Genomic DNA, 14,602 nt, shown 5'->3' on the forward strand with positions numbered 1-14,602 from the left:
CTCAACTGGTAACAGCAATCTAAACCAGGCACTGCTAACAGAAAGTCTGTGTGCTAGTCTATGTGCTAGAAACAATTGTGAAGATTTATTGCTTGGATTTCTCTGAGCTCTTGCATTCCTGTCAGCAAAACAAGATTGAAATGGCTTCAAAGACTCTGATCATTTTCCCTCACCAAAACCACTTGAGGCTTATGACTGTTGCTCCAGAGAACTGGAAAAGATGGGTAAAGTATGTGCAGTTTTTCCTGGCATGTTTTGTTGGCAGCAGCAAAGGATGAATTCAAAGAACTAAGCATTCTTCTTAGAATTAATACACACCACTGACTTAAGCCCTCCTTCAGAAACCTTGGAAAACTAAACATTTTCCCTGGGCATTCTTAATAGGTAATGTTTCCCCTCCCACAAGGAACAAGTGTATGTATAAATATAGACAACTCCATAAGATAAAAAGGAATTCAGCATTAATTTGGGAAAGAATAGCAGAAATAACCAACAACCAAATGTTTCTGCCAATACTAAGTCATCATTTACCCCATATTGTTCTGGGTAATGTTGCTGTTTCTCCATTTGTCCACGAGAAAGAATGTCCTTCAAGCATCTCACTGCATACTCCTTACCGTCTAGTGCATCCCACAGTCTGTGGCCACTTGCTACTGCAGGTATCCTTGCTGTCTACACTGTTCTGGGGACATAAGCTCCCCTTGCTCCATTCCAGCTGGGCTGCACATGGTCTGGGCTCAGTTTGGGATGGCAATTGGTGTGTGGGTGGGTTCTCTTTCTGCATCTCAACTCCTGGGATGGCTGGGAACACTGTTAGGGAAATCTCAGAGCACGGGAACATACTCAAGCAGGCTCATCTTGAGTCCTTTGGCAGGGGGAAATGCTTCTTTGAAGTGAGACTTCCATGCCACTTCTTCCTGTCCCCTCACAATGATGTCACTTCAATCCTAGTTTAAACTATAATAATTAAAAATCTGGAGATACTGGGCAGCATCTATTCCAGGTTCTTACTGCAGTTCCTTCATTGCTGTTGTTACACTGAGGAGCTTGGAAGGGTCCAGAGAGCAATCAGATATAAAAATGTTGATCAGACTTTCTGCTACCTGAGATTCACTCTCCATAGGAACACATTTCCTCCTTCTCATTAGTGTCAGAGTTCTGCCTGGGGTAAGGTGGTTGAGGATAGGTTATGGTGAGCTCTTATTCAGAACATTTTAGGTATAGTTCCATTACCCTTGAGTTGCACAATAACAGCCAAAACTTAAATGAACTATAATAAAAACCAACAAGTTACCCACTATGCAAAAGTGGGCATCACTGATGAAAGTCAAGACTGTCTTATTCTTCCTCTTCTTTTAATTAATCAATAGATGGCAGCAGAGATATCATTTTTCTCATCCACAGAGCACATAACTGCTATGGCACACCAAGTATTAAGGGGAGGAGGGGAAAGTTCCTTATAAATTGTAAGAACATGATTTTTCCTCTCTTAAGTTAACCTCTTTCTATAGGTTACAAAGCCTATAAGCTTACTTCATGGCTCCTCTGTTCTTGGTTTTTAATTTAGGGAAAAAAACCCAAAAAAACAACTCCTTGAATCCAGGTTAATTTTCAACTGTCCTAAAAAATGTCAAAAGATGCTTTCCTTAATCAGGGAACTGATAGTATACTGACCAAGAGTCATGCTCTTAGAAAAAAATTCCCACATAACTTTCCACTGCAAGAAGTACCCACTTTCCAGAAAGTGAAAAGTTTCTCCCTTTGGAACAATGACCCAGGAGCTACAGGACTTTGAGAACTACTGTTTAAATCAGAGGTGTCAAACTTACCCCACCCAGCACCTCACAGGCCAGATCTGAATGTGGCAGCAGCTGTGGAAGTTGTTACAACCATCACTTGTTCCCCACTGCCAACACAGGTTCCCAGCCAGATGACATGCCCTGATTTTGGTGGTGAGCCCCATCGCTGCTTCCCTGCCCCTGAATTCCCAGGCCCTCTGGGACCGTTGTGGGACAGATGACAGCTCTTCAGGTTGGATCTAGCCCAGGGGCAGGCAATTATTTTGGGCGGAGGGCCGCTTACCTACCAGTGTCTCAATCAATAAAATGAAATATTGGGTTGTTATTGGGCACTTCTCAACCATTTTTGAACTGGACAGTGTCACTGTGACTCAAAATTTATACCCATGGGGCCTTTTGCAGTAACAACAAATGCCCTTGTTGACAAGTTCAAACCATGCCCTACATTGTTGACTTGTGTCCATTTACAGTGCTACCTGCTGCCCTTCAAGCTCTTTCCGCTGGTGATGACAACACCTTAAGGTGGCTGAAACAATATGGCAAAACCATATACGCTAAATAAGATACATTCTAAACATCTATATATTTTGGCATTTGATTTTGGGTTTTTTTTATCATGGGGGGGGGCAGGGAATAAATAAATCAGAGCTCCCTCTGTCCCCTTTGCTCACCAGGACACAGATCCATCTGTGACTGTCCCCCCCATTTTTTTTGTGGTGCTGAACACTTGTGATATGCCAGTGCCCTACCCATGCCATGTGCCCCTCACTCCCAATTCACAACTGCCCAGCCCCTCTTAGCTCTGCGGCGTTCGCGCCGGGGCGAGCAGGCGGGGCCCAGAGGCTGACCCCTGCTCTGCTAGTAAGGGCAGCAACTCCTGCGATGGTGTCGACACGGAGTTCTGCCAGGGCCCCTGCCCGGGGGGCGCGGCCTTCCCGGGGCTTGTCCGAGGCCTCCACCCAGACAGAGCCCTCGGGGGGGCTGCCGTCCTCCAACCCCCTGGCCTGCGGGAACTGCCTGGCAAGGTCTGGGGGGGCAGGGACTGGGGACTCCTGCACCTGTCCTGTAGGTATCCGCCTTAGGACCCTGGAGGAGCGGGTGCAGGAGCTCCTGGAGGAGGTTAGCAGGCTGAGGGGAATCCGTGAGGCAGAGGAGGAAATTGATAGGTATTTTCTTTCTCTGCAGGGTGATACAACAGAGGAGAGGGCAGACCGGGATGAGCCCTCCACCGCTGAGTGGCAGACAGTCTCCCGCGCCAGAGCTATTAACCATGTTGCGGCACCAGTTCCTCCTGTCCATCTGGAGAACAGATATGAGGTCCTGGCAGCCCTGGAGGAGGAGGGAGCAGTGGAAGATTCCAGGGAGGAGACTTTGTGCACACAATGTCCTGTGCGGGCGGCGGGAGTCAAGAGGCCTAAGAGGAGGAAGCGTCGCGTCATCGTGATTGGTGACTCCATCCTGAGAGGTACGGAGGGCCCCATCTGTCGCCAGGATCCCTCAGCACGTGAGGTATACTGCCTGCCCGGAGCGAAGATTCAGGATGTGAAGGGGATGCTCCAGTCCATCATCCAGCCCTCCGATTATTACCCCATGGTCCTTGTCCATGTGGGTACTAACGATGCGGCCAGGAGAGCCCCTGATCGCCTGATGGAGGACTACCATGCTCTGGGAGGCGTGCTGAGGGAGATGGGCGCACAGGCGGTCTTCTCTTCCATCCTGCCAGTGAGCGGACGCGGCAGACGTCACGAGATGTGCATTGTGGAGACCAACTGGAGGCTACAGGAATGGTGCTTCGAGGCGGGCTTTGGCTTCCTCAGCCATGACCGGCACATCGTGATGAGAGACATGCTGGGATGGGATGGGCTCCACCTTTCCCCTAAAGGTAAGCGTGTGTTCTCTTCCAGGTTGGTGAACCTCCTTCGGCGGGCTTTAAACTAGGCTCGTCGGGGGAGGGGGAAGATGAGGGCGGAGGAGACGATGAGATACCAGGCCCAGCAACAGCCAGCGAGCCCAGACCAATGGTCATAACGGAGAAACAGGTAAGCGATAGGGGACGGGGCATTGCTGAGACTAGGGGGTCAGTGGGCACAACCGCTGAAGGCCTCAAATGCCTCTACACGAATGCTCGAAGTATGGGGAAGAAGCAGGAGGAACTCGCCCTCCTCCTAGCTGTCACCAGCCCTGACATAGTAGGGATCACAGAAACGTGGTGGGACTCATCGCATGACTGGGCGGTGAGTGTCAAGGGCTATAGGCTATACAGGAAGGACAGGATAGGAAGGAAAGGTGGAGGAGTAGCACTCTACATCAAGGAGGAATATACTTCCTCGTTAATTAGCATGGGGGTAGAGGGGGGGCACTCTGAGGTGCTCTGGGTTAGAGTAAAAGGCAGTCCAGGGGAGAGAGACTTAACGGTGGGAGTCTACTATAGACCTCCCAACCAGGGAGAAGAGCTCGACCTGGAATTCTTAGGTCAGCTTACAGAGGCAGTGAGGGCTAAGGATGTGGTCATCATGGGGGACCTAAACTTCCCAGACATCTGCTGGGAGGAGCAGTCAGCCAAGTCTGATCGCTCACGTCGGTTCTTAGCCAGACTGCAGGACCTCCATCTAACCCAGGAGGTGCACAGTCCCACCAGGGGAGACGCCTTGTTGGACCTAGTGCTGGCCACGGGTGATGACCTGGTGAGGGGGCTGCGGGTGATGGGCCACCTGGGAGACAGTGATCATCGCTTGCTGGAATTCACCATCCAGCGTAAGGTGGCAAAGGGCTGCAGCAAGGCAACAGCCCTAGACTTTAGGAGGGCTGACTTCAACAAGCTAAGGAGGATAGTTGGGGAAGCGCTGAGGACCCAGAGGGGAAGGGAATCAGATGTCGAAGGTGAGTGGTTGCTCCTTAAGGAGACGATCCTCCATGCCCAAAGGGAGGTAATCCCAACAAGGGTCAAAGGGAGCAGGAGGGCACATAAACCCCCATGGCTCACTAAGAGCATCCGGGAATGTCTCCTTGCTAAAAGGGAGGCATATACCCAATGGAGAGATGGGGTCATCGCCAAGAAGGACTATGTTATAGTCGCCCGAGGATGTAGGGGGGCAGTCAGGAGGGCCAAGGCAGAGTTGGAGATAGGACTAGCTTCCCGGATTAAGGACAATAAGAAGTCCTTCTTCAAATACATAGGGGGTAAAAAAAGGGTCCCGGGTAATGTGGGGCCCCTGCAGGACACGATGGGCAACTTAGTCATCACGCCAGATGACAAAGCTAACATATTTAACGATTTCTTTGCCTCTGTCTTCCTAAGTAGGGACCAGTTCAGCCACCTCCCTGCTGGGCCCCCCTCGGGCCCCGAGAGAGACACGCCTGGGCCAAGGGTTAGCGAGGAGTTAGTTAGGGTACTTCTGGAGAAGCTGGACGTGTTCAAGTCCGCTGGTCCGGACGATCTTCACCCTAGGGTTCTACAGGAACTGGCTGAGGTCATTGCGGGACCCCTGGCACGGCTCTATGAGCACTCGTGGTGCTCTGGTGAGGTGCCGGAGGACTGGAAGAGGGCCAATGTGGTCCCTATCTTCAAAAAGGGAAAAAAAGAGGACCCGGGAAATTACAGGCCAGTTAGTCTGACCTCAATCCCGGGTAAGCTCTTTGAAAAAATTATCCTGGCACACATCCAGGAGGGCCTTGCGGGGGAATGCATGCTCAGGGGCAACCAACATGGGTTTATCAGTGGCAGGTCTTGTCAGACCAACCTGGTGGCCTTTTACGATCAGGTCACCAAATCATTAGACGCAGGGGTTGCTGTGGATGCAGTCTTTTTGGACTTCCGGAAGGCTTTCGACACTGTCTCTCACCCTGTCCTCATCAAAAAGCTGAGAGACTGTGGTGTCGATGCCCACACGGTCAAATGGGTCGCCAGCTGGTTGGAGGGCCGCACCCAGAGGGTGGTAGTGGATGGGTTCTTCTCGACCTGGAAGGATGTGGGCAGTGGGGTTCCGCAGGGCTCGGTCCTCGGGCCTGCACTGTTCAACATCTTCATCAGTGACTTGGATGAGGGGGTAGAAAGCACCCTGTTCAAGTTTGCTGATGACACTAAGATGTGGGGGGATGTGGGTGCACTAGAAGGGTGCAATAGGCTACAAGCTGACCTTGACAGGTTGCAACGGTGGGCGGATGAGAATAGGATGGGGTTTAACACTGATAAGTGCAAGGTGTTGCACATGGGGAGGAAGAACCGGCACCACACTTACAGGTTGGGGAACTCTCCTCTTGCCAGCACGGAGACGGAAAAGGATCTTGGAGTCGTCATTGACTCCACGATGAACATGGGCCGGCAGTGTGGGGAGGCAGTCAAGAAGGCCAATCGTACCCTATCATGCATCCACAGATGCATCTCGAGCAGGTCCAGGGAGGTGATCCTCCCCCTCTATGCGGCACTGGTCAGGCCACAGCTGGAGTACTGCGTCCAGTTCTGGGCGCCACACTTCAAGAGGGACGTGGACAATATGGAAAGAGTTCAGAGGAGGGCCACTCGTATGATCAGGGGTCAGCAGGGCAGGCCTTATGAGGATAGGCTACGGGACCTGAACCTGTTTAGCCTCCACAAGAGAAGGCTAAGGGGGGACCTTGTGGCCTGCTACAAACTGGTCAGGGGGGATCAGCAGGTATTGGGGGAGTCCCTGTTCCCCCGTGCGCTGCCAGGAGTGACCAGGAATAACGGTCACAAACTGGCGGAGGGTAAGTTTAGATTAGATATTAGGAGGCGCTACTTCACAGTCAGGGTGGCTAGGGCCTGGAACCAGCTTCCAGGGGAAGTGGTGCAGGCTCCTAGCCTGGGGATTTTTAAAAGGAAGTTAGATGAGCACCTTGCCGGGGTCATCTGACCCCGGTGCTCTTTCCTGCTAAGGCAGAGGGTCGGACTAGATGATCTACCTAGGTCCCTTCCGACTCTAGCTACTATGAAACTATGAAACTATGAAACTATGCTGGTGCCTCTCACACCTGACCTGCAGCCCCCCCCCCCCAGTGCCCCTCACTCCTAACCCATTTCCCCCCACCCCCCAATATGTGGGGAAGCAAGCTGGGGTGTGGCACAGACAATGCCATAGGTGACGTGTTGAGGGAGTGGGTATGGGAGGGCATGTTCCCCACCCCCAGATTTCTGTACCCACTACAGCCCCATATTCCCACCTGCTCTGGCCCCAGGCCCCGACCCTGCTCAGTGCTTTCAGCCCTAGTGACCAACCCCCTTCCTCACTGTGCAGTCTCAGCATGACCCACCACCTCAATCCTGCCACAAGTTGTGCCCCACTGCCCACCCTACCCTCCTCCTCATGTGTCACCTATGCCCCTACCATAGACTTACCTGCAGGGAACTGCGGGAGTTGCTCTCCACCATGCTGCCTGGCTATATTGCCAGTCATGCACATGTGTGTACATGGACATGTACATGGTACCACCTGCCTCTGCTTGCCCTCCTTCTGCTCCCCCCAGCCTCAAGCAGCCCCTTGTAAGCTGGAACTCTATCAGCCTGCAAGTGGAAGCCTGCAGTTTCCCAGGTTTTTCTCCTTTAAAAGGAGAAAATCTGCATTTTTCCATGAGAAACAGAAAGTCTGGATCCCTGATCATCAGGTACAGGTGGTGTAAAAGTATATTGAGATCCTGATCTAAGTCACATCAACATCAAGTGCACCCTTATTACAACACTTCACAACAACACGTTAATCTTTAACAACTGAAATGGAACAAGGGACATGGTGTGCTGAATTCTATATGGGCTTATTATTTAAAAAAAGTGCCAATAGCATACTGAGTTCTATTAATAGGAGTCGCAAATCTAGGGACATGATTTTTCTACTGTATTCAGCACTGGTAAGGCCTCACCTGGAGTAGTATGTCCAGTTTGGGACCAGACCCTGCACTTCAAGAAGGATGTGGCAGATTGGAAATGATGCAATACAGAACAACAAAAATGATTACGGGCCTGGGAAGTATGACTTACGAAGAAAGGCTGAAAGAAGTAGTGTTAGTTAGTCTGGAGAAGAGAAGACTAGTGGTGGGGGGCGGTGAGGTTTGATAACATTCTTCAAATACCTAAAGTACAATTACAGAGAGGATGGAGATGAGCTTCTCAGTGGCTGTAGGGGACAGGACTAGGAGCAATGGCCTTGAGATTCAGCCAGATAAATTTAGGTTGGAAACCAGGAGAAACTTCCTGACTATGAGGATGGTCAAACATTGGAACAGGTCATTTAGAGAAATGAGAATCTCTATCATGGGAAGATTTCAAGAGCAGCTTAAAAAGACAATTAGCTGGGATGGTTTAGTCTAAGATGATCCTGCTTTGAGCAGGGGGCTGGACTAAATGACCTTGCTAAGTTTCTGCTCTACCTTCCTACGACTGGGTAGAGAGGACAAAAGGCAGGAAGCAGAAAGGCCAGGTAAAGGGGAACAAAGTTGCACCCAGGGAGAGTACAGGGCTAATCTGTGGCACACCTGCCAAAGAGGTTGGCTCCCAATGCTCTAGAAGATTAAGTTTATCCTAATGGTTTTGCCTGGCCTCCATATCTAACCTAGGCCATGAAGCACTATGGTGAAGAATGCCCAGCCCATTCACTCCTACTCTGTGTATGCCTCACTACTGTGATCTGGTAATGTAGCTGCCTTATAGCAGCACTGTGTGTATGCTAAATAAACATGCTTGACAAAGAGAACCTAAAACAATAGCTAAGGCTGTTACATGGCCTCATTTTTAATGTGTGGTATAGGTGTGAGTAGGTGGGGCATGCTTGATAGCAGGGTTCCCAGGCACAAAATGAAGGCAACACAGAGATGTCCCTAGTTGCATTACATCTGATGTCTGATCACAGCATGGGTTTAAAGACATCAACTCTAACTTTCTCAGCTGTCTTAACAAACAAACAAACAAACAAACAAAAACAAACAAACAACCCACTAAAAGAAAAGGTAATATTTAAAAAGGATTCACTCTTTAATTTGTCATTGAGACAAGAATTACAATTTTAAATATTAAAGTGGTGTTGTGAGTTAAACTGTTGAAGACTATATTGAAAGTACTTTATTGGAAAATTAAGCTGTTGGAAGTGTCTGGCTACATGACAGGTAAAACGAGACATAAAACAGTTAAAAATTCTCATTTTTTTTCAAAAATTTGTCAAAAACCACACTAAGTTAGATTAAGATATATACATGAGAAATCAGCAGCTTGATTAATGAGCAAAATGACATTGAATAATACTTTCAAACTACGTGCAATTAATAAAAATATATACAAGATTAGGAATTGATCAGGAAAGAAAAATTTAAAGTCGTTTTAAATTTCTCTTGCTTTGGGCACTTCCCGGCAGAGCATCTTTTTTATTTTGCCACTTTGCAGATGTTTTACAGCATTCTTTTGATCCATGAAAGGCACATAAACATACTACACAAAAGTCAAATGCACAGGTCCCTCGGCTACATAGTCCCCGTTTCTTTAAAGGCTGATATTTAGCAGGGTACTGACATCTTGGACAGGGTTTTAAAGCTTCATCGGTAAAAAGAGTTCTGGCAACCTGTAGCAAGATGGGTGGGGAGGAGGGAGGAAATTAACGCATATACAGTATTTAGTTCCCACAGTACCTATATCTTAAGAAATCTTCCTTTTCAGTTTTTGCAACTGAAAATTTCTTACCTTAAAATATTCTTCCTGTTTACTAGTTGATGAAACAGAACTGCATCTTGTAGCTATCAGAGGCTCAATGCAACAAGGTGGGGTTTGAAATAAAGCAGTTTTGGCTTGAGCTTGTACAGGTCTTAGAGCAGATCTGCTTAGAATATTAAATCTTGTGGCAGCATCTTCAATATTCAAGAGGCATCCCTTTTAAAGATAATGATCATTAAGAAGGATATTAGGTTTCTATAGAGTGAAAAAATAATCAGGGTTTTATTTAATGCATATTTTAGACCATTTCTAGGTTTCAGAACTATTTTTTCTTCCTTCCCCCTTGTAAAGAGTACAAAATGCCACATGGTGCAAATTTCTCTAAGTAAAAAGAAATTTTTTACTTGATGAAGAGGTGGACAAAAGACGACTCTTGGAGGAAACATTGTGGTCAATAAATACCTGGCCCACTCACTCCTACTCTACCAAATTACAGCAGTGAGACATGCATAATGTAGTTGCCTTAAAAGCAACATTGTGTAAATGCCAATAAACATGCTTGAGACAGAGAGCTCCCCCCGCCCCATTTTACTTTGGGATGAACAAATTAACTCTCCTTTACCATTTAAAAGACAATGTCTCCTTACAACTCCTCAGATGTTCAAGTAGAACACAGATCAAAATAGTAAGCATCTTAAAAGGCATGACAGTCTTGTCACATGCACATCTTGTTGGTAAAACCAATCCTAGAGGCAAGTTAAGCCATGAAGTAAAACATCTGGGAAGAAGTCAAGGTTTGCATTTTACAAGACCACAAGCAGCAAGTGAAATGGAAGAAAAGATGGGGTCTAAGTGGAAGTGAGGTTTGGCCCCAGACTTTACTCAGTTACTATTTTAGACTTAACAGAACTGTCCTCAGATACATGATTATAAACACTACTTGATGTATGGTATTGTTTGAAAATAAACAGAAACAGAAAAACAGAAAACATCCTGAACACTCTCACATGACTGTGTGCATACATTCCATCATACCTACTGGAAAAAATTAACTCTTACCATCAGCTAAAATATTACTGCAACTTCATAAGATCTTCATTCTCTTCCCTGTTCACAGCCCCCTGCTCAAGTCTTAAAAATAAATAAATAAATACTACTTTGGGGAAATACATTACCCCAGCTTCTGCCTTCTGTTGTTTTATGTACAATTTTCTCCTCTGATATGCATTTTTATCTTGAACAACAATTTCACGCCAGTTTTTGCTTACTTTCCAAATGCTGAAACGAAAAGTTATCATCATCATGCCCCTTCCAAATCAAGCTTTTGTTTCTACATGTGGCACAATAAGATCATAATACGGAAACTAACCACTTATCATTCTAACTTACCTTAAAAACATTATATAGCAATATTCTGCTAAGCAGAGATAAGACGGCAGATTTGGTTTAAACACAGTATCACCTCACATGTTCTTCCTCATCATGTAGAATCAGATACAGAAGTCTACCAGACTATTTTATTATAGTACCATAGCATTTCTGTAAATCAACTTATAGCAACACAGAATGTATTTTTCCTTTCCCTAAATATTTTACATTTTTAGATGGTCATATATTTATTTAGGAGTTTGCAATCTGCTTGCTATATTAGCTATTTACAAAGCTGCACACTCTGTCTCTCGGAACAACTTTCATCCATTTCCCTAACCAAGTGTAAGATTTATTTCTTCTTTTTAATAACATTAAGGAAATCTTGGTCCCACTGAAATCAGTGACAATCCCTACAGATTCTAGTTGAAGCCAAGATTTCAGTCATAATGCCATTGCCTTTTCTAAAACTATCCCAATGACATAATAAAAGTTGTTTTTATATTAGGAAATCACCTTTTTGGTCTTCATATTTATAAGTGGCTTAAAGAATCTTAGGCTTTTTAGGGATTAAAGAACAAGATATATTTTTAGAGTATGTATTAAGTGTTACAGTGGGTACATATACACATATACTTTACTGTGGAGTAGACTAATTAACTCCACAGTAAAATATTATCATTTACACATGCAACAGTATTACGGCGCAATAAATTAACTCTGCCATAAGATAGTACTGCCAGGGACTGTACTATCTTATGGCGGAATAATTTACTGCACTGAAACGTGTGGACACTGACTGCAGGCATAAAGTGCCTGGTCAGGTCAGCCCAGCCAGCTGGGGGTCCGCTCCACTCCAGCTCAAATTGCTGCTGTCTTGGGCTCACGTGTAAACACTGCACCCAGGAGCAGTTTCCTCTGGCTCAAAGGGCTCCAGAGTTAATTGTGTTGCATTAATTACACATGTAGATGCTCCCAGTGTTGCTCTTTTTACTGCAAAATAAATAAATAAATAATCCATTTCCTGATTTAGAGAGTTTTTAGTAAGTTTTAAATTTGCAGTTGCTCAGATCAAATAGAATCATAGATTGATGTATGGGAAACGGAGCTCAACACATATTAATATTTTCACTGAAGATGCCAGTATTTTGTTGTGAATAAGTCTATAACAGTGGTCCTCAAGCTTTTGAGCCCATGGGCCTGATGAATGGCATGAGGCTGTTGACAGGCCAAACTGAACCCTGTGCAACAGGACTGTGCCAGGGCCCTGGCACCACCCACTCCCTGCCCCAGACACAGGGATTGGGCCATGGGACTTGGCACCATCACCTGGCCTTGCACACTAGGATTGTGCACCCAATCCAGCACGCAGGGTCCACAATTCCCTGCGAGTCCAGAAATTTGGCAGCAGGGGAGGAGAGCCACCACTTTCCAGCCAAACTTCTGGACCCAATGGGATCTGATCTGCAGACCAGTGGTTGAGCATCCCTGGTCTAAAATTAAATAGAAAGAAGAGGCTAGGTACCAGTAACAATTCTTGTCACATCTACACATCATTAATAGATTATGTTACTCCTCTGACAATAAATAAATAAATAAATAAATAAATACAATAAAGGCAGCCCTGGATCTCAACTAATTTGCAGAAAAGCAACTTTTAAAATACAACTTATGTTTCTCTTTCCTTCTTACCTGCACAGGTTTTCCACAGTCAAAGCCTCTAAAACTATTGCAAGAACATGCTTCAAATCTCTGTATTTTAATTCTGTTAAAATATCTAATTTTTCAAGGCCCATTTTCTTGCCTATAAGTCCAGCAAGAATATAATCCAATACAGACATTTCAGCCCCGTAAGCATTCTCCAAAAGTTCATTTTGCTGTGAACTTCTCTTTTGTCTTTGAATGCAGATTTCCTGGACTACTTGTAAAGCTGGGGTTCTTGATAAATCCCCAAGTTTTAGAACCAAATTTCCACTGTCCTCTTCATTAAAAACCAAACCACTTTCTTTGTTGAGAGTTTCTCTTGTTATTTTTAATTCACATTCTGAATTATTTAGAATATCATTGTCTTCCTCTGTCTCAGAGTGTGAGCCCCTTTCCTGAAGGGTGGATAGTCTTCTGAATTGGTCTAGTTTTCTTAGCTTTCTGTTAATATCAAGAATTTTGGGAGTTTCTTTACGATTTTGAAAGAGTTCTTGGAAAGATCCCTCATGACAAGACAGGGAATCTTCTGTTTTCTCCAAGCTAAGTGAATTGTACCCACTGTCTTCAGGTGTTGAAAGGTCCAGGTCACTTACCACTTTAACAAGGGGAGTAGGTGTATCAGACAAATTAAGCTTAAAATTGGCTAGGAGATTGCTGACCGGGGTCAAAAATTTATTCTCATTTACCCAAGACAACATACAAGTAGGTGTTTTAAGCAACTGCAGAGAAGTACTTTCATTACTACTGCTTGTGAGGGCACTATCAATTAATTCATTAGGAGTCTTTCCAACAGTAGTGTCTTTAGAAGCATTACATTGAATTGGCGATAGACATTCAGGTTCTGGCACCAAGCTGTTTTTACATTTGGAATCATCTACAGTAGAAGTCCTTTGCTGTGAAAAAGCAAGTCTCCATTTTTGACAACCAGGACTAGACTCCTCAGTTTTTAAGGTGCTAGTAGCTAGAGGTTTATAATTTTTATCTCTTGGAGAATCTGAAACACTTTTTGCAAGCCCGTCTTCAAAAGAGAGACTATGAGATAATGTTTTTTTCCTGCTATTCCATGAAGAATTGGCTTGTCTTTCAAAGCTGCCTAAAGTATTATCTGAAGCAGTTTTAGACAGAAGCAGTCTCCTGCGCAGTGATGGGTCTTTTTTACTTGCTTTAGGAGTTTCAAAAAAATCTACACTAAGATTTGCTTTTCTTCTTTCTGATAAGGATGTAGAGTTCTTTTCAATTTCAGTGGAAGATGATACAGGAATCACTAAACTAGGGTGTGAATACTCAGAACACTCATGTAGCAACGAAAACTCTTCTTTATGTTCTGCATCAGGATGATCTAAGCAAGGGTCTTTTAATGATTCATTGTATCCACTGTCTTGAAAGATGGAAGTGGAGTATGAGTCTTTAAAACAGGAATAGTTGATATTGTTGCTGGGAGAGGTCATCCGGCTTCTTTTAAGACTACTCAGCAGGGAATGGCTTTCTGACATCTTGGAATTTTTCCAGTCCTGTAAAGTTAAAGACACTATTTTTCTTTCTGGACTAAGCCATTATTAACATTTGAATGCAGTTATCAATTGATATAATTTATTATACCAAAAGGGCAACTGTTGTTTTTCTGTGCAAACTTATTTAACTATCAATAGTAGCCACAGGAAAAGAAAAATCAATTACATCTTAATGGAAGAAATATTCATTGACCAATATGATTGTGCATTATAGATATTTAGAAAAGTTGGTGGCAAATGCTTAACATCAGTTAGGTAACCAGGATGAACAGTTAAAAGGCACAACCTAGATTAAATGAAAAAAGTGAAAACACATATCCAATTAGCTAGCTGATCTGCTATTCTTCCATGAAGGATGCTTTCAATGAGATCATGGACACTGCAGGTGAAATCTTGGCCCCACTGAAGTCAATGATAAAATGATTTTTGAAAGCCAGCCTTTGAGCCCCTTAATTACAACAGAATCAGGTTTTCACCCATATGTACAATGTCCAGTCCTTCTGCTTTCTACCAGTTTGGGTCTTGAGAACTAATGGGTTAGTTAATTAAAAATGCGTGAAGAAAAAAGCATG

At 45.0% G+C, this 14,602-nt stretch overlaps 1 protein-coding gene across 2 annotated transcripts; it reads right to left on the bottom strand.

Annotated features, from left to right (window-relative positions):
* Window positions 1–8,842: 8,842 nt before the first annotated feature.
* Window positions 8,843–14,012, bottom strand: FBXO43 (F-box protein 43). 2 transcript variants are annotated; one of them, XM_090037361.1, is made up of 5 exons: window positions 13,895–14,012; window positions 12,508–13,858; window positions 10,623–10,725; window positions 9,478–9,663; window positions 8,843–9,358 (listed from the first exon to the last, which is right to left on the bottom strand). In XM_090037361.1, exons 1-5 carry the CDS (start codon window positions 14,010–14,012, stop codon window positions 9,110–9,112), a joined length of 2,007 nt encoding a protein of 668 aa, XP_089893487.1. In that variant the 3' UTR covers window positions 8,843–9,109. The 2 variants fall into 2 exon arrangements, with proteins under 2 accessions (XP_089893487.1, XP_089893486.1); XM_090037360.1 differs by having other exon boundaries at window positions 12,508–14,012.
* Between the last annotated feature and the right edge of the window lie 590 nt (window positions 14,013–14,602).

Source organism: Crocodylus siamensis, chromosome 3 (genome assembly GCF_052110815.1).
Source record: "Crocodylus siamensis isolate JL-2025a chromosome 3, ASM5211081v1, whole genome shotgun sequence".
Lineage (NCBI taxonomy): Eukaryota > Metazoa > Chordata > Crocodylia > Crocodylidae > Crocodylus > Crocodylus siamensis.

What these genes read in the sequence shown, in the direction of transcription:
- FBXO43 (XM_090037360.1), bottom strand. Translation starts at nt 14,012, where the DNA reads ATGTCAGAAAGCCATTCCCTGCTGAGTAGTCTTAAAAGAAGCCGGATG. An exon ending in ACTGTGGAAAACCTGTGCAG is followed by an intron (nt 10,726 to 12,507) that starts GTAAGAAGGAAA and finishes TTTTCGTTTCAG; the next exon opens with CATTTGGAAAGTAAGCAAAA. An exon ending in AACAGGAAGAATATTTTAAG is followed by an intron (nt 9,359 to 9,477) that starts GTAAGAAATTTT and finishes ATCTTGCTACAG; the next exon opens with GTTGCCAGAACTCTTTTTAC.